The sequence below is a fragment of the Myotis nattereri genome (genome assembly GCF_964212035.1).
Source record: "Myotis nattereri genome assembly, chromosome: 3".
NCBI classification, from domain to species: Eukaryota; Metazoa; Chordata; class Mammalia; order Chiroptera; family Vespertilionidae; genus Myotis; species Myotis nattereri.
The window spans coordinates 195,750,049-195,769,410 of NC_138077.1; the positions used below are offsets into that span (position 1 = coordinate 195,750,049).

A 19,362-nucleotide genomic window follows, 5' to 3' on the forward strand; every position below is an offset into this window, starting at 1 on the left:
CCTCTATTCCCTTTAACACACTAGCCATGATTATTTTGACACTTTGATCTGCTTATTCCAACACCTGGAAGGTCTGTGGCTCTGCTTTTGTTCACTATTTTAACTATCAGTTACTTGTTTCTGCTTTTCATTTCTAGTACTTTTTTACTGTATTGGAGTCATCGTAGATACGTTATAGAGGCTCTGGATTATGTTTATAAAGTAATATGTTTCCTGTAGACTGTTAAGTTACTGACTTATCACCTTAATCCTGTCAGGGGATGGTTTTAGACTTTGTTAGAACAGGTCTATTACAGTTTTGCCCTTGTTTTCTTGATGTGGTTTTTATTCTTAGGCTGTGGCTTTTCTTGAGTCTCATACTGAAATTTCAAGGTGTTCACAAAACCCTCACTATTTTGATTGAACCTAAATTTCAACCTCTGTCTTGAGACCCAGCACTGTGCAGCCTCTGAAATCTCTGCTCAGGTCTTCAGCCTCGGGAACCTGTTCTCTGCTGGGCTTTCTGGAGTCTCTTCATATGCGTGCACAGCCATGAGTCTCAGTGGGGAATTTTGACTTAGATTTTTAGAGGGGGGGAATCCCTTCTCTCTAGAACCCTTCCCAAATCCTAGCCTCCTTGACAGCCCTACACATCAGTCTCTGCTTAGTCAGACAGCTGCTTTCTCCTTTGTCCCTTTTTCTCAGCACCTGGTTTGAGAAATATTCCCTCACAGGGAAAGCCAGGGTGAGCGTGTGGTCACCTTTGCTTTCCCTTATCTCAAGATGTGTAGCAATACACCTCTTACTGTCATGCCTGCAAATGGTTATTTTAGGTATTGCCAGGTTTTATAGTTGTTGATGATGGGACAGTAAATCCATTAGCCTCACAATATAATACTAATAGAAAAGCTTGGCGGCGTGGGGAGACTTTGTTTACATTATGATCACCATTGAAAGCTATATATTTGGGCCTGGCTGGTGTGGCTTGGTGGTTGGACATTGACCTATGAACCAGAAGGTCATGGTTCAATTACCAGTCAAGGCACATTTCTGGGTTGTGGGTTTGATCCCCAGTAGGGGCATGCAGGTGGCAGCCAATCAATGATTATCTCTCATCACTGATATTTCTCTCTCTCCCTTTCCCCTCCTTCCACTCTGAAATCAATAAAAATATTTTTTCAATTAAGAAAGTTGGCATTCACTGGAAAGAAGAGATTGGAAGGAATATATGAAACAATTAAGTTGCTGGCCAAGTTAGATGAGATTAGGGTGCTGAGGAGGAATTTATCCTAATATCTGCATTGTTTCTTTCTAACCCCTCAGTATCTCCCTGCACTTGGATACTCAAAACGGGTCCATCTGATGAATCCAATGGTTCCAGGATTAACTGGTAGCAAAATGAGTTCTTCAGAAGAGGTAGGTGACAACTCTGACTTGAGTTTAGAAATCTGCAGTAAGAGATGAAGAGATTAAGGACTCAAAAGGAGAGTAACTTAGCTAACTAGAATTCTCAAATACTTGAGTTATAAGTAATCTTAAATTAGTTAATTCCAGTGGTTCTTGAGTACCGAAGGACCCAGAAGCAGTCCTGATAATTTTTAAAAAAATATATTTTATTGATTTTTTACAGAGAGGAAGGGAGAGCAATAGAGAGTTAGAAACACTGATCAGCTGCCTCCTGCACACTCCCTACTGGGGATGTGCCCGCAACCAAGGTTACATGCCCTTGACCGGAATCGAACCTGGGACCCTTCAGTCCGCAGGCCGACGCTCTATCCACTGAGCCAAACCAGTTAGGGCAGTCCTGATGATTTTTGAAGTTTTACTGCTACTGATAAAAAGCTCAAGCAAAAGTAATTTCTTTATTCATAGAACTGTGATAAAATTCAGCCTTATTAATGAGGTGGCTGTGGTTGCATTTCACCAACTAGCATCTTGATTATTAGGGTGATGTTTGATATAATTAATATGCTATATATGCTGTCTTTTAACATGTAAAAGTCCAATTTAAGAAATGTACACTTTTATTTTGTTCACTAAGGGTACAGAATAGAGCAGCAGTTGCCAACCGGTGGTCTGTGAGGTCCGAAAGGTTGGCAACCGCTGGAATAGAGGACGGGTATCCCAGAGATGTGGAAGGTTGCGTTCAGGGTTCCCAAACATGGCTGATCTTCAGAATCACCTAGGAAATTTTGTTTTAAAGTTGATTAGACCCTGTTCTTAGGTTCTGATAAAGTGGTTCTGGGAAACAATTCAGGAATCTGTATTTTCTTTTAAATCGTACTACATGATTCTGTTTGAAGTAGTGTTTGGGCGTTCATCTAGTTCTTTGATCAGAGATGAATAAATATATGCATGGAAATTGTTATTATTTTTAAAAGAATATACTCATTCTTTTTTCTCTCAAGTTACAGTGTTCCATGTCTCAATTATTCCTCTAAGTATATACATTACTCAATCCTATTGGTGACATTCACCATATTTTAATCCTGGAAATAGGTACTAACAGCAGTTCCCAAACATGAATGCATTAGAATGACTCAGAGCTTTTTAAAAATATAATACCTGGCCCAACTCCAGGAGATTTTGATTCATGAGGTTTGGGTGGAGCCCCGTAATTGATATTTTTTTAAAGCACCCCAGGTGATTCATATATGGCCATATGTGGACCAGAATTTGGTGACTACTGAACTCAAATGAGCATGATCTCACTCATAGAATAAGAAATAAATTCTATTACCCTAAAAAGGAAAAGCTCTAGATAATTCATGATATCTGGTGCTGGTGGTTGTTGTGAAACAAGTATCACCACACGTTGCTGATGGCAATGTCAATTTGTATGCCCCTTTCAGAAAACAGTTTGGGGCTTGGTAGTTTTGGGTAGTTTAAGGAAATAATCTTAGAGAAGGCAAAAAAACAAACAAACTGCTAGATGTTCATTGTAGTATGATGTATAATTTGTAACAAGTAGGATATAATCCGAAAGTTTAGAAACTGTTATATAAATTATGTTGTCGCTAATAGTTGGAAATATAATACACCATAAAAATTATAAGTGAAGACTAGCCACTCAGAGATGCTTATTAGACATAGTCTCATAATTTTTAAGTCTTTGTTTAAAAGATTAAATTGTGGAGGTTAGGAGCACCGACATTCCCCTCCATGCAGTTGAAATCTAAATATAACTTTTGACTCCCAAAAAACTTACCTACTCATAATCTACTGTTGACTGGGAACCTTAACAATAACAGTCAATCAACACATATTTTGTATGTTATATGTATTATATACTCTATTCTTACAATAAAATAAGCTAGAGAAAAGAAAATGTCATTAAGAAAATGATAAGGAAGAGAAAATACATTTACAGTACTGTACATATTGGGGGGAAATTGCGTATAAGTGGATCTGTGCAGTTCAAGCCTGTGTTCAGGGTACACACATTAGTTGAGCATATTCTCATTTTCAGCCACAAGAGGTCCCCTTCCCTTCCATTGCTTCTAGGAGTCCAAGATTGATCTCCTTGATCGGAAGGAGGATGTGAAGAAAAAACTGAAGAAGGCCTTCTGTGAGCCAGGGAATGTGGAGAACAATGGGGTTCTGTCCTTCATTAAGCATGTCCTTTTCCCCCTCAAGTCTGGTAAGACACTCCCTGTGTTCTTCTCAGAGGCCAGGCTGAAAGAGCAGAACTAGTAGTGATAATACTTGTGGTCATACACTGTATCATACTTGTGATTTGTCACAGTCTTCCTCTGGGGATGGCTTCCCTGGTTCTCTGCTCTGAATTCACAAATATTAATAATGGTTGGAGTTGAAATTCCATTTAGTTGTCCATGTGTTGTTACCAGTTTAGGTTCTAAGTGCAGTGGGTAGCGATGATAAAATGAGGGTGGGGGCACAGCATGAACTAGAGCAGTGGTCAGCAAACTCATTAGTCAACAGAGCCAAATATCAACAGTACAACGATTGAAATTTCTTTTGAGAGCCAAATTTTTTAAACTTAAACTATATAGGTAGATACATTGTTATTAACTTAATTAGGGTACTCCTAAGCTGGCCTTTGCTAAAAACGTCCTCAATCTGATTGAGGTACGTTCTCTGAAGTCGACCCCTTCCAACTCTCCCATCCACACTCGTCTTGTATACTTGTTTCGTCTATCTCCTTTCCGAAAACCGACTTCTGCACATGGGCCACGATGTTTCAATCACACTGTACCTACACGCCCGCACGTGGTATTTTGTGGAAGAGCCATACTCAAGGGGCTAAAGAGCCGCATGTGGCTCGCCAGGCGCGATTTGCCGACCACTGAACTAGAGGAATAAAAAGAAACGTAAGACACAGTCCTTCCCCTTGAGTTTGGATGCTAGTTGGGTATACAACATGGCCACACATCCAATTTTAAAAATTAAAACACCACATAATAAAGTTCAAAATAACATATATGACAGAAATAACAGATACCCATATATTTGGGCTAGGAATGCTGACTGCCATTAGCAGTGAGTTTGTTGGTGTAATCCTTTTTCTTACAGAGTTTGTGATCCTTCGAGATGAAAAATGGGGTGGAAACAAAACCTACACAGCTTACGTGGACCTGGAAAAGGACTTTGCCAATGAGGTAATACCAGAGGAGGCATAATCCCCACTGAACTCATTCTTTCTTTTTTTATTCTTCACCCAAGGATATGTTTTAGAAGAAGAGAGAGAGAGAACGAGAAACATCGATGTAAGGGAGAAACATTGATTGGTTGCCTCCCATACATGCCCCACCTGAGGACATCAAACCCACAACCTTTTGGTGTATAGGATGATGCTCCAACCAACTGAGCCACCCAGCCAGGGCCCCACTGAACTCATTCTGACAGACCTCTCCATCTTGTCCTAGCCGGGTTTCTGACTATGTATGCTCTCCAGGGCTATATATATATTGTTAATGGATTAGGTGAGGATTCAGATGGTTGACAGATTAGATGGGCAAACGGCACAAAGCTAATGTATTGGTGCCCTAATCACTCTCCAAAGGACTTAACCTGGAATGAAGAACCAAACCAAGAGGAAGCATTTCAAGGACAGGTACAAAATCAAGGCTCAAAAAGGAGACACAAGCCCTAGCCAGTTTGGCTCAGTGGATAGAGTGTCTGCCTATGGACTGGAGGGTCTTGGGTTCGATTCCAGTCAAGGGCACATGGCTGGGTTGCAGGCTCGATCCCTAGTAGGGAGCATGCAGGAGGCAGCTGATCAATGATTCTTTCATCATAGATGTTTCTCTTTCCCTCTCCCTTCCTCTCTGAAATTAATAAAAACATTTTTTTTTTTTTTTAAAAAAAAGGAGACATAAATATAAAAGGACAGGATAGAAGATACTATTTGTTTCACCAGTTTAGCAAGACTTACTCGGTGGCCATGTGTTAGGCACCGTGTTAGGGGCTGGCAATACAAAGAAGACTACATCCTCATGAAGTGCATAAGCCAGTAGGAGAAGCAGGCATATAAACAAATATTTCCCGTCTTACTGCCCAGTGACGATAATGCATGGTCTAGAAATAAATGGGAGGAAGTGATTAACTGGCTGTCTGGGAATCTGTAGAGGGGATAGCATTCACTATTTCACTTGAGGGGTAGGAATTCATGAGGACATCTGTGAGGGAATAAACTGCAAAGACATGGTAAGATGAAACAGCATAGTATAGAAGGAATCACAGTGGTTTGGTCTGCCTAGGCAGTGGTTCTCAACCTTCTGGCCCTTTAAATACAGTTCCTCATGTTGTGACCCAACCATAAAATTATTTTCATTGCTACTTCATAACTGTAATGCTGCGACTGTTATGAATCATAATGTAAATATCTGATATGCAGGATGGTCTTAGGCGACCCCTGTGAAAGGGTCATTCAACCACCAAAGGGGTCGCGACCCACAGGTTGAGAACCGCTGGCCTAGAGTCTAAAAGGTGAGGCGGGACATTGCAGGCATGGACAGTTCATAAAGGGAAGATGTAATAATAGTGTATATGGGCGGAAATGGGGAGTTTTGGTTGACTCTGAAGTTGAGTCAGCAATGTGATAGGGCTGTGTGAGTCTTGGCCTTAATCATCAGAAATGTAGATCCCGGAACCAGGGAGCTGGTAATGCATTCAGTTCTCCATTGTTCTGAGTACATTTGGGCTTGTGCATGGACTTCAATCTTAAGAAGCTTATTTGATAATCAGGGGAGTCTTCGTCGGGAGAGGAAGGATGCCACTATAGGCAACACACTCAAAACCACAGCTGAAAGAACTGGGCATGTTTAGCTGAAAAGCAAGTATGGGTCCAGTCATCCTCAGCTACATGAAGGACTCTCCTGGGTTAGGGTAGTTTTATTCTTGTGGCACCAGAGGGTTATACCAGGACTTCGGGAGGGGACCACAGAGACGCATGCTTAGGTTCAGCTTCAGGAAAAACTTTCTAACAACCTCAATTCTGTGGCAATGACAGGGCTGCTTCACTTGACCTTGCATTCCCCACCACTGAGGTGTTCAGGCAAAGAACCATGTTGTAGGAGGGTTTGGGCATCAAATAGAAGAAAGGACTCGGTGACCCCTGAGATCTGAGGGCCTTTAAGCCCCATTTTTTAGATATTTGACAGCCAATCAAAGATTCTCTCTCATCATTGATGTTTCTATTTCTCTCCCTTCCCCTCTGAAATCAATAAACAATATATATTTAAAAAAATAAAAGACCTGGGCCCTGGACAAGTCAGATAACCTTTCTGGACCTATTCCCTTCTCTGCCCTACCAGCTTCACAAGGTGATTCTGGTTGTGCTGGGGAAGCTCCCTGCATCCTGTACAGACAATATTAGTTAGTAGATTGAGGTGTCCAGTGTCCTTTGCCCTGTTCCAGTGTCGTACCTTACCAGGCCTCATACACTTTTGCAGGTTGTACACCCTGGAGACCTAAAGAATTCTGTTGAAGTCGCCCTGAACAAGTTGCTGGATCCCATCCGGGAAAAGTTTAATACCCCTGCACTGAAGAAACTGTCCAGCGCTGCCTACCCAGATCCGTCAAAGCAGAGTAAGGCCAGTGGGGGAGGGTAAGGACCTGAGGGGGTGACATCATCTGGAATGATAGCCTGTCAGTGGGCCTCAGAAAGAGGTCTGTCCTAAACTGAGGGCCCAAGAAGCCAGGGGGTCTGAAGTGTAAGAATGTCATACCCTGTTGACTCCTGGAATGGAACTTGAGTCAGCTTGGGTTTGGTCTGGCGGACAGTGAGCAGTGACTGTGTCCTGTTGTACCAGCACTGCTGGGAGATGCTGGTGTAAGACGTGTCCTTGGGTCCTTTCACTAAGTCCTCTCCAGTTAGACCATGACGGTGACACAACTGCTTAGGCCCAGCCTGCACAGCTTCTCAGGGAAGCTCATCTTTAGAGTCACTCACTTCCCTTCCATGTGCCTCTGACTGGCTCTTAGTTGGCCAACCACTCCTCTCAGAAAAGACTCAGTAATTACATGTGGAGCACATGAATGGAAGCACCTAAAGGTGGCAGAGCTACGACTGTCCCTTCCCCTCTCCTCCCGCCTAATAACTAAGAATAGATGAAAATCTAGTATGTTACTCCTCAAAGGGTTGTATCACAACCCTGTTTTAAAGAAGATATAGCTCAGAAGTAGCATTCATGGTAAGGTAAAATGTAATTGATCAAGAAAAGTCTGGCCCTAACCGGTTTGGCTCAATTGACACAGCATCGGCCTGCGGACTCAAGGCTCCCAGGTTCGATTCCAGTCAAGGTCTTGGTTGCAGGCACATACCCAGTAGGGAGTGTGCAGGAGGCAGCTGATCAATGTTTCTCTCGCATCGATGTTTCTAACTCTCTATCCCTCTCCCTTCCTCTCTGTAAGAAATAAATAAAATATATTTAAAAAAAAAAAAAAAGGAAAGAAAAGTCCAGACTATTGTAAAATAGAGGCCAGGACTCTCACGTTCTATAAAAGTATTCAGGTCCTCAGTTTGCTACTTCCATGAAATCCTACATGACTAATATATAATTCTGTAAATCTTTCCAGTAAATTTAAATAAGAAGGATTAAATGATTTGATAGATAGATGAACATATAATTGGTGGCTGGATTCTGGTGATTCTGCAGAAAGGCTGCTAGTGTCCTTTGGCAGTTGGCTTCCCATAGGGAAAGAGGACAGTTCTGACCCCTTGGGGTTCTTCTCATTCCCAGAGCCAGTTGCCAAAGGCCCTGCCAAGAATTCGGAACCAGAGGAGGTCGTCCCATCCCGACTGGATATCCGTGTGGGGAAAGTCATCAGTGTGGACAAGGTACTCGTTTTCACTACATTCCAGAGAGGCAGATAGGGGTCAGGTTTGTCTGTTTCCATCTGGAAGAAACCTGGCCTGAGATGGGAAGTAACATCCCTGAGATCATATTGCAAGTCAGAACCCAGGTGTCTAATTCCAGGCCTCAGGCTTTTCCCTCGCTGCCTCCAGACCTTATGCAGCCAAACACAGCCAGGAACTCAGTGGGGGGCAGATGTTAGTCAGGGGGAACTTGTTGATCCGTTAAATCTGGTCTGATGAACCTACCTGGTCTCTACCAGTTTGTCTGGACTAGCTGCATTTTCTTAGGCCAGCCACTTTGTCTCCAAACCAGCCCCCACCACCAATACAGAGAGAGAGAGAGAGAGAGAGAGAGCGCAAGTGGTAAAGGAAGAAAGACTTTCTTTTTCCAGAGACACAGGTTATGCAGCCAGTGGTGGGGACCATTTGTTTGGGCTTTTTCTCCTCCCGGCATTGACTTTTCACTGCATAGACCCAGCCACCAAAACTACTTTGAGAGCTGCTGGCGCTTTCAGATGGTGACACCAGCAGTACCCTCCTCCATCTGCCATTGCGCCTAGGACTCACCTGGTGTAGCTGTGGATAGTCCAGGCCATTTCATCTCTTAGGGTTTCCTTCCACCTCTTACATAAGTAATTAGACTCATTTTACTCAAATCCCACCTCTTCGCTGAGAGTAGAATATACCTTCAAGGCCGATCTCTTGTCTGCTATCTGGGACCTTGAAAGAGAGTACTAGAAGGTCCTTCAAGAGCTTCTCTAGGGAGTAGATGCCCCTTCTGGAGCCAGAGGGTTCACCAGGCCCCATGATCTATTCCATTATGACACTCTGGGACCAACATCTCTTGCTGGCAGCACCCAGATGCAGACAGCCTGTATGTGGAGAAGATTGATGTGGGGGAAGCAGAGCCACGGACTGTGGTGAGCGGCCTGGTGCAGTTTGTGCCCAAGGAGGAACTGCAGAATAGGCTGGTGGTAGTGCTGTGCAACCTGAAACCCCAGAAGATGCGAGGAATCGAATCTCAAGGCATGCTTCTGTGTGCGTCTATGTAAGTGAGGACTTGGGGTGGGGTGTGGGGGGTGGGGGGGGGCAAGGGTGGATTGGCCCATGTGATGCCCTTTCACATGCCAGGTGGAATAAGAACACTGGCCCAAAGGTGGTGCATGGAGGAATTATTTCTTGTACAAGTACTATGAATGAAGCGCTTTACCTACAGTTAACTTTATTAACACAGAAATGGAAGATTCAAAGCAGTGTGTACATGCCCACCTCTCACTAATAAGAGGTGGAGCCAGGATTCAACCCAGTTCTGATGGGCTTTTAAGGCCTTGCTCTCTCTGTTATGTCATACTTCCTTCCTGAAGAGCCCAGATTTTGGTATCTCTCCTGACCTAGGACTTCAGTTTAGCCCTGGTTAACCCAACCCTGATGATGTCCCCAAAATCCCAGTAGGGCCTCCATGTGGAGGTTCTAATGCTTTGATCTCATGGCAGCTGGAGGCAACCCATAGCTTCACTCTTTCCTTGTCCTGTGTGTCTTCCCAGGGAAGGGGTCAGCCGCAAGGTTGAGCCTCTGGACCCTCCTGCAGGCTCGGCTCCTGGGGAACGAGTGTTTGTGAAGGGCTATGAGAAGGGCCAACCAGATGACGAGCTCAAGCCCAAGAAGAAAGTCTTTGAGAAGTTGCAGGTAAGCCAAAAGCGGTTTGGCTCAGTGGATAGAGTGTTGGCCTGCGGACTGAAAGGTCCCGGGTTTGATTCCGGTGAAGGGCATGTACCTGGGTTGTGGGCACTTCCCCAGTGGGGGATGTGCAGGAGGCAGCTGATCGATGTTTCTAACTCTCTATCTCTCTCCCTTCCTCTCTGTGAAAAATCAATAAAATATATTTTAAAAAAAGAAAAGAAGTTGTTGCAGGTAAAAAGCTGCCATTGTTTCCCTCTTACCTGGGCTGCCTGGACTGTCCCCCAGACTGCTCTGTACTGAATCCAAACCTGCCCTCTTCCAGCTGGGCCTTTCTGCATCTAAGCTGCTCCTCCTTCTTCATTCCAGACCTTTCTGAACGAGGTGCCTAAGGAGCAAGTCTGAGCACCGACAGGCTCCTTGAGGCACAGACAGTTCCTCGTTTGAATCTTGTCTGTGATAGACAGTCCCCATTTTACCTGGCAGGATACCTGCCAAGGCCACACAGGGTCACCACATGTGCTGGAGCCAGGATCAAACCCTCCCAGGGTCACTGTCACCACCTTGATCTTGGAGCACTCATTCTCTTCCCCTTCTGGGGCACTGACTCCTGTGTGGCCTGCCCCTGTGACCCTTGAGTTCATTCATTCAACAAATATTGGGTCCCTAACATATGTCAGGCATTGTTCTGGGTGCTTGGGCTACTGCATCAGTGAATAAAACAGCAAAAATTCACTCTCCTTATGGAACCAACACTGATGTTTGGCTTTTTCTAGTTACTAACTGGTTTTCTGGTGCTCACTTCAGCAGCACACATACTAACATAACTTGTTTCCTCAATTAAACAAAGGTTTTCTGGAGGGCATGTCGAGTGACTTCTACTTCTCCATCCTGCTGTATGTGCCAATTGGCTTCATCCCCTCCCTCCTTTCTGGTTTTCCAGGATAGCTTTATGAAGCACTGATTTTTTTCTGACTATAAAATATATTTTCATGTAGATATGTATAAAATATAGAAGAAAACAAAATGCCCATAGTCCTATCACCTAGAGCAGTGGTCGGCCAACTGCGGCTCGCGAGCCACATGCGGCTCTTTGTCCCCTTGAGTGTGGCTCTTCCACAAAATACCACGTGTGGGCGCGCACGTACAGTGCGATTAAAACTTTGTGGCCCATGTGCAGAAGTCAGTATTTTGTGGAAGAGCCACACTCAAGGGGCCAAAGAGCCGCATGTGGCTCATGAGCCGCAGTTTGCTGACCACTGACCTAGAGATACTGAAAAATGTCATTAGTGATTATTTCCTTCTGGATATTTTCTGTACAGAGATATTTACAGTTTGAGTCATACCATATGTTCTTTTTAAAAACTTGATGCCTGCCGAAACCGGTTTGGCTCAGTGGATAGAGCGTCGGCCTGCGGACTGAAAGGTCCCAGGTTCGATTCCGGTCAAGGGAATGTACCTGGGTTGCAGGCATATCCCCAGTAGGAGATGTGCAGGAGGCAGCTGATCGATGTTTCTCGCTCATCGATGTTTCTAACTCTCTATCTCTCTCCTTTCCTCTCTGTAAAAAATCAATAAAATATATTTTAAAAAAAAACAAAACTTGATGCCTGAAAAACTTCCCTATTAAATACTGAGGGGGGATCTTATTGTATAGTATTGAGTCATAATTATCATTATTTAACTAAATTATTTACCCTTATTAGACTTTGAGGTGGTTCTGTTTTACACTATTAGAATGCTATGATGGATGTCTTGGTACATAGTTCTTCTCTCTTGTTCATGATTATTTTCTTAAACTAAGTCCCTAAAATGAACTTTGTGCCATTGAATTGGCTCTGACTCCCAGTGACCCTATGAATCAGTGATGCCCACAGTGTCCTGTGCACAACAGCTCCTGCAGACTCGCCTTCGGCTTCTTTTATGGAGTCAATCCATCCCATACTTGGGCTTCCTCTTTTCCTGCTGCCTCTGTTTCCCTAGCATTATTGTCTTTTCCAAGGAACCTGCCTTCTCCTGCTGTGCCCAAAGTAAGACAGCTTCAATTTTGTCATTTTTGCCTCCAGGAATATTTCAGGTTTCCCTGAGTCAAAAGATGGGAGCTCTTAGAAAAGTTAAGTCAGTTTACACTCTGGTGGTGTAAGAGAGTCTTTGTTTTCTTGCAGTTCCAAAATCATCACTAATCACTTTTTGTTTCTTATCCAGGCTGACTTTAAAATTTCTGAGGAGTGTGTCGCACAGTGGAAGCAAACCAACTTCATGACCAAGCTGGGGTACATCTCCTGTAAATCACTGAAAGGGGGGAACATTAGCTAGCTAACCTGCATCTCCCACCCTTCCCCATCATCCTGAGTCATCCGTCTCCTCAGTTTGCGCTATCATCCGTTTACCTGTCTCCCCGGACACTGAAACAAGAAGTTTGGGGCTTTATCAGGTGCAGAACTTGCTGAGAAGGCAGCTCAACCACCCCCGAATCCAGGATCGCCCCAGTCTGGCTACAGTGGGAGGCCGACCTCCCAGGGAGTAACAAGGGCTGGGCAGCAGCAGGGAGTCTAGCTCTACCTTCTTCCCTTGGCAGCTGACTTAAGAAATCTGGTTTTAATATAACTCACAGAAAATGTTTATGCCACAATCCTTCTAATTGGAAAAACACTGGTTTCCAGGTTTTCCTGGAGTTATCCCAGCAGCTGTGCCTCTGCCTGGGATCTGATGCCTGAACTGAATTAATTACAGCTTCTCCCCAACAGGAAATTGTGGGATTTGAAAAGGGAAGGGAAAACAAGAGAACCTAGTGGTCTACCACGTGGTTGGCAGCATTCACCAGTGCCTGCCAGCTCTAAGGCTTGGCATTGGAGATGGGGCCTGCCTGGACTCCTGGCCTTTCCCTTGATTCTGCTAGTTTGGGACAGTCCCTAAACCAGCTATGTGTTAACATCAGAAGTGGGGTGGATGGTACAGCCTGGCTCTTTCTTCACAGAGGGTGGGGTACTTCTCCATAAGGCATCTCAATCACTATCACTAACCATCACTGTCATGAATTCAAATAAAAGGTCTGAAAAAGGGTGTCTGGATGAGGCCTGTCTGTAAACCGGACAGCTCAGGAGAGAGGAACACGAGTGTGTAGCAGCTGCTGAGCCCCTCACCCAGTCTGGAGCTGCTTGTATCTTGTATTTTTGACCCTGTAATGAGTGGGGGGCGGGAGGAGGCATAGAGGATGGAGGGTGGGCACCTGACTCTCCCTTCGGCAGTGCTAAGCACAGGAGCCCCACTTTTAGGGTGCGATGTTTGCAGCGAGAACATTTTCCTTTCTAAATGCGGGCCTCAATCACCACCATGCCCCTCCCCCATTAAGAAGCAGTGGCCACAGCCAAGTTTTAATCATTTAATTAACACCTTTGAAACAGCTTTTCATGTGTCTCATTCAGGCTTCAGGGCAGAGGGAATGGATTGTTTGTACACACATATCAAAGACTCAAAAATTTAAAGAAATATATATATATATACTTCTAACATTTTTATGGGAATTAAAAATCAGAGGCTTTTGGTCTCTCCATTTGCACTAGATCAAGCTCTTTTACCCCAAAGGACAAAGAAGGGTTGCTTCTAGGTCCTCCCTTCTTCGTACTCTGTCCCACCCAGTGGGGAAATAAACTCAGAAGACTAACTGAGGAAGAGGAGCTTGGGTAACTGACAGCAGGTGGGGGAAGAGAATTTGGGCTTCCTCCCACCTCCAGCATCGCCAACGCTGCTACCAGGACCTGGTTCTCGGGGGTGTGGGTCAGGAGCTGAGCAGAGCGATGTTTATTGACCATCTTTCCCCAACTCACTGGGCAGGCACAGTGCGTCCCTAGCAGCAGCTCATTACCCAAAGGGCAAGGGAAGAACATCGGTTTACAGCTCCAGGGAGGAAGCAGTGAGCGAGGGCCAGAGGAACCTGGGCTCTCGTACCACATCCCGTTTCCCAGCTTTTATTCTGGAATGAGGTCAAGCTCTCCTTGGTGGAAGAAAAACGGCTAATGGCAAGCAAGGTTCCTTGCCAGACTCAAGCCTGGGTCACTGGAGCCATAGGGGCCAGTGGGGAAGCCAGCTTACCTAGATAGGTGACACGGGCTGAGAACGGAAAGGTCATTAAAATTCCTGGAGGAGAGTTCAGTAGCAGAGACTGATGTCTGGGGGCAGTCACCCAGCCTGCCCCCTTGGAGCACTGAGTACCCCCCTGCATTGACTAGGGAAGAGCCTGGAAGAGAATGCACCTTTGGCTTCCCATCCTTGTCACTCGGCGTCAGCTCCCCCCAGTGGAACCACCTGTGCTGCACAGAGGACATGAACCCAGGCGAGGAAAGAAAGGCCAGAGAATGCAATCTGTAGGGCTGGGACTGGGCCCACTGCCCAAATAAGCTCTCCCCCTGCCAGACCCCCTCCTCCATCCCCTTAGTACTTCCGACCAGCTGGAAGGGACACAGCCCGTGGGCTCCCGTCTGAAGTGCTGTGGCTGCCCGCCCCAACGTGACCAGGTAAAACAAGGAACAGATGCCAGCGTCCCCCGAGGCGATTCCCATTCGGTTCTGAGGACGGAGCCTGAGGGCCTCCTCTCTGGCTCTTTCTTTCCCCGCCCATTTGGGCCCTGGCCGTCTCCCACTTGTTCCCTGCATGGAGCACCTAGCACAGCTGGAAGGCAGGAGGGTGGTTGGTGTAAGTTGAGGCACAGGAAGGGTAACCCTTGCTGCACCTCTTGTGCTTTGGAATTCCACAGCCTTGCTCCTGCCTCCAGCCTGGGGGGATGTTAAGTCTTGCCCGCCTCCGAGAACTAAGAAAAGGGGCAAACTGGATGGGAGGAAGGGGATGGTCCCAGCTCAGGGCTGACTATGGCTGATGCTGCTGCCATGGAAACAGGCCCTGGGAATGTGGCTTCATGGGCCCTGGAGGATGGCCGTGCAGTCGCTTTTCAAAAGTGCTTTGATTCTGGACTACAGTATGTGCATGATTTGGACATTTAAAAAAAAAAAAGAAAGAAACGAACTCAAGTGAGGTGTTCTGCTCCCAACTCTGGCCTCAGGGCCAGCATGGGGCGCAGCCACCCGCTCCCGCCAGCTACCTCCTTCAAGACGAGGCTAAGGCCAAGACCGCAGTGGCAGCCGCCAGAGGTGACTCCATTCGGGAAAAGGCGTGAGCGCTGGATGACTTGGAGGACGGTCAACACCAGGCTTGCATAAATGTTGAAGGCCGTGGAGGTTAAGGCTGCAGGCATCCTCTCTGTTCGGTTAAGTGTCTGCCGTATCCTCTCATCCTCGGAGCTGCTCAGGTCCCTGAGATTGTATTCCTGGGATGGGTCAGCAGAGCCAGGGAGGTGCCCGGTGGTCAGACCAGCTCTTTCTGTGGGTCTGTGGGGAAAAAGAGGAGATTCAGCAAGGGGCCTCCCCACTTGGCTCTGGACAGAACCCAAGACACATTCTTACTTCATCCCCCAACCTCAGTTACTGAACATGCTAGCAGCACTGTGCTCAACACTTTACAAACATCCTGACACTATAATGTAGGCACCACTGCCCACCCTCGACAGTGAGGAGCTCGAGGCTAGGATGGGTAGATTCAATGGCAAAGCTGAACTTCAAACTTAGTAGTTCTGACTCCAAAGCCCCACACACTGTAGCTCAGTCCACCCTCCCCGGCATCCTGAGACCTGAAGCCTTGAAGACCCAAGAACAATCCCAAATGGTAGGACTTAGGTGTCTAGTCCCATCACCAGCAATGGGGCCACACCCACCACTGCCCACTGTACCTGAGCCAGGCGGACCCAGCTTCTCCTCTAGGCCCACCAGCTGCACGACACCTCCATTCTCGGCCGGCTCCCCCTTAGTCCTGCCCTCGACATGAGGGAGCCCATTGCTCGGAGGAGCAGCAAGGGGCTCAGCCCGAGGAAAGCTGGGGGACGTGGGGGAGGGTACCCCCACAGAGGGCTTGCGGGCCACAGGTGGGGGAGCCTTCGGTGGCTTCTTGGAGGCCTGGGGTGGCCGCTGCTCTGAGATGCTCCGAAGTTCGGCCACCAGATTCCGCTGGAGGTCAGCCTGGTTCTCAGGGGACACGGGCCGCTCCAACTGCAGCTTCTTGGTGCCTTTGGAGAAGATGAAGCTGGCCGTGGAGGCAGGGGACTGAGGAGACCGCGGCTCTGCCTCAGGCGGCCCATTGGGCTGGGCATTCACAAGACCCTCGCTGGCAGCCAGATTGGAGGCCTTGAGCCGGACGGCAGCATGGAGCCCTGGGGAAGGGGCAGGTGCTGGGCTGGCCCGCCCTGAGAGGGCCCTTCGCAGTGGCTTCTGGGGGGCTGATGGCCCCAATGCTGGGGTTGGAGCGACAGTGGGAGCACCCACAGAGCGCAGTCGAACCATCTGCAGGAGTGAGGGCGTGACCAGGGGCGCACCGGCATCCTCCCTGGGAACCCCATTGCCCTTGCTGCAGCCCACTGGTTCCTTCTGCGGGAGCTTGGCCAGCCCTGTGACAGAACCAGCAGGGGGGGCTGGCGGAGCCGGAGAATCTAGGGTACCAGGGGGCTGCCTCTGAGAAGAGACAGCTGAGGATGAATCAGCCAGGGAGTTGACAGGGGCTGGGGGGTCTGAAGGGCCTTCAGGCTCAGGGCCAGCCACAGAGAAAAAGGCCTCCTCTGGGGGGGGGAAGTCAGCCATGGACAGGTCCTGCTCCTCAGGGGCCGGAGGTGGGGGTGGGGGCCAGCTGGGATCTTGGAGGGGCTCCTCAGTCTCTGGGGCAGGTGGGGCCTCCTCAACCGCCTCCAGTTTCTTAGTGGGTGGAGGGGGTGGATGATAAGATGGGGGTGGGGAGGGCGGGGGTGACTGGTCTTTGGAGGCAGTGGGAGGCTCCTGTGCTGGGGTCAGGGATGTCTGGGGGGTGGAAGAGGGCTCAGGACTGACATCAGTGGTAGAGACAGGCCCAGGGACCACAGCAGGGGCAGCCAGAGCAGGGGCAGCCTGGTTAGGACTCTTGGACTTGGAGGGAGGTGGGGAGAAGGGGGCCAGCACCTTGGGGTGAGGAGGTATGACAAACCTGTCACCAAGGGGGGTCGATGTCTGGGGACCAGAACGGTCTGAGGGTGCTGGGTCAGAGAAGGAGGAACACAGAGACGTGAGGGAGGAGGAGACGGAGGCCCCAGGAGACCGGAGGGAAGTGACACGCTCGGGTTTAGGGGGCTGGACCTTGCCTGGGGAAGCAGGGGCCCCCGCCAGACCCTTGGGAGGGAGGGTAGGGGTACCACTTTGGCTGGAGTATCCACTGGAGGGTGAGAGCGTCCGTTCTGGGGAGCGTGGGGGGCGGCGGGAGCCGCCTGGAGACAAGCCAGGCACCCAGCTGCCTGCTGAGTCGGACGGACAGGGTGCTGCCCCCGTCCCTTCTGGCCCACCAGTGGTGGGCGGCCGAGGCGCCTGTGGCTGCTGCTTCCGCTCTGGCTTGGGGGGCAACCCCAAGGGCCCGTCAGGGGCCGCTGAGCCCCGCTGACGGAGTGAGTAGGTCCGGCGGGGAGGTGGTGGGGGCCGCTTCAGCTTACGCAGGGACACACTCCGGCTGGACATCTGCCCACTGCTCCGAATACTGACAGTGTCCGAGGCCTCGGCAGTGCTGCCCCCACTGGGAGAGCCCCTCCCGCTGCCCCCCTGGGGAGGGGGGGCCACACTACTGCTAGCTACAGAGCCCTCTGGCCGGCCCTCAGAGCCACCCTTGGAGGACAGGGTGGAGCCGTCGGACACGATGGTCTCAGAGGACTGAGAGTGGCTCCAGGTGTCACTGGAGGAGGAAGGGTGGCGGCTGCGGGACTGTGGGCTGGAGACCGAGGAGAAGCGGCCCAGCGAGCGCACGGAGGCCGGGCTGGCCGAGAGCAGGCTGCAGCGGCTCAGCGTGCGCAGGCTGCAGCGGCCCAGGGCCACCACATCCACTGTAGGCGGCAGCACAGCATGTGGGATCAGTTTCGACAAGTAGGTGGCCTGGGGCGAGATGGACATGGCTGGGCTCAGAGGCTCTAGAGGCCCTGCCCCTCCTGTCAGTCCCGGCACTGCGAGCGACATGGGCCGGGGAATCGGTGGGGGCTGGGCCCCTGTGGACCGGCCGACAAAGGTGTCATCCCGGTAGAAGCGCTCGATGTGGCGCTGCAGCATGGCCTCTGCCTTGGCCCCAGCCTCCGCCTCTGCCTCCAGCGCCTGCAGGGACACCCGGACGCCTGCTCCTGTGGCCAGACTCGTGGGGCGGCCGTCCACCGTGGGGATCCGTACAGCATCCCGTGGACCAGGAGGCCGAGGAGTACCTGGTGCCTCACGCTCATTCCGCAGGCCTGGAACGCACAGGAAGGACTTGGGAGTCAGCAGAGGGTTTGGCCAGGGCTTCCTACCCACCACCACTGCCCCCCTAAGCCAGGACTCACCAAGTTCCTTCTGCACGTGCTGCGGCAGTCCCAGCACTGTGCTCCGCCGTTCCCGCCGCCTCCGCCCCGACTTCCCAGATGACTTGGGAAATGAGTCATGAGGTCGGAAGGTGGAGCCTGGGGGCCAGTGCAGGGGAGAGAAACCATTAGAGCAGGCCTCAGGACATTCTGCAGAGCAGTACTTTTGTAGAATATTAGTAAGAACTCTGAAAAAAAGACTTCCATCGTCAAGTAGACATGGGCAAAGCTAGTTAAACAAAGCTAAATGCTTCTTTTCTGTAAGACTTCTGGAAGGCTTTAACATTGACTAGGTCAATAATGATAATTTCCATTTAGCAAGCACTTACTACGTGTTAGCACACTAAATACTTGGCATTCGTCCCAATAACCTAAGTACTCTAGTCTTCATTTTTATAGAATATCAAACGGAAGCTCAGAGAGGTTAAGGGTTGGCCCAAGGTCACACAGGTGGTAAGTAGCAACATCAGGCTCAAACCCAGGGCTCCCAACTCTCAACTGTCCCGCTTTGCAGTTAATGTGCGTCATGACCCTCCAAGAGCACGCAGGGTACTGTGTTCCTGGGTTCACGGAATCACAGAGCCTCGAGAAACACTAGACTGGGAGGCGAGGGGCAAGCTGCAGGGGTGGGGGCCCAGATGTGCCCATCCCCCCTCCCGTCCAAGAATCCCTGCTGGTGAGCGGACCTCTGCGCTGGATCATCTCTGTGCGGATGGAGAGAGCATCCTCTGCCGTGGAGCTCTCAGCCGTGTAGGATGTGGTCTGGCTGCAGAAGGAGATGCTGTCTTCATCCGGCCCGGTCCTGGAGGACTGTGGGGGGAAAAAGGAGATCAGACCCAAGACCACCGCAGAGGCCTGGGTGGGGCTGACTGTTGTGTCTTCAGAGCTTCCCCTGGGAACGTCTGACGCAGCTTGTCCCCAGCATCACCTAGCACTGAGCTACAGCAGC

The 19,362-nt window shown here is 49.1% G+C and overlaps 2 protein-coding genes across 3 annotated transcripts in view; one reads left to right on the forward strand and one right to left on the reverse strand.

Annotated features, from left to right (window-relative positions):
* YARS1 (tyrosyl-tRNA synthetase 1) overlaps positions 1-13,534 on the forward strand; it is a 24,270-nt gene extending 10,736 nt beyond the window's left edge. For both annotated transcript variants that reach the window (XM_081086325.1, XM_081086324.1), the window contains exons 6-13: positions 1,303-1,395; positions 3,484-3,619; positions 4,513-4,598; positions 6,894-7,029; positions 8,184-8,281; positions 9,154-9,347; positions 9,844-9,985; positions 12,182-13,534. In XM_081086325.1, the coding sequence (XP_080942451.1) occupies positions 1,303-1,395; positions 3,484-3,619; positions 4,513-4,598; positions 6,894-7,029; positions 8,184-8,281; positions 9,154-9,347; positions 9,844-9,985; positions 12,182-12,292 (996 nt within the window). In that variant the 3' untranslated portion in view covers positions 12,293-13,534. The remainder of the gene's footprint in view (positions 1-1,302; positions 1,396-3,483; positions 3,620-4,512; positions 4,599-6,893; positions 7,030-8,183; positions 8,282-9,153; positions 9,348-9,843; positions 9,986-12,181) is intronic.
* The window catches only part of NHSL3 (NHS like 3), a gene marked incomplete at its 5' end in the record, with an annotated part of 27,564 nt that continues 21,546 nt past the window's right edge, over positions 13,345-19,362 (reverse strand). The window contains 4 exons of the mRNA XM_081086320.1: positions 13,345-15,357; positions 15,756-18,305; positions 18,396-18,512; positions 19,100-19,223. Coding sequence (XP_080942446.1) covers positions 15,335-15,357; positions 15,756-18,305; positions 18,396-18,512; positions 19,100-19,223 — 2,814 coding nt within the window. The 3' untranslated portion in view covers positions 13,345-15,334. The remainder of the gene's footprint in view (positions 15,358-15,755; positions 18,306-18,395; positions 18,513-19,099; positions 19,224-19,362) is intronic.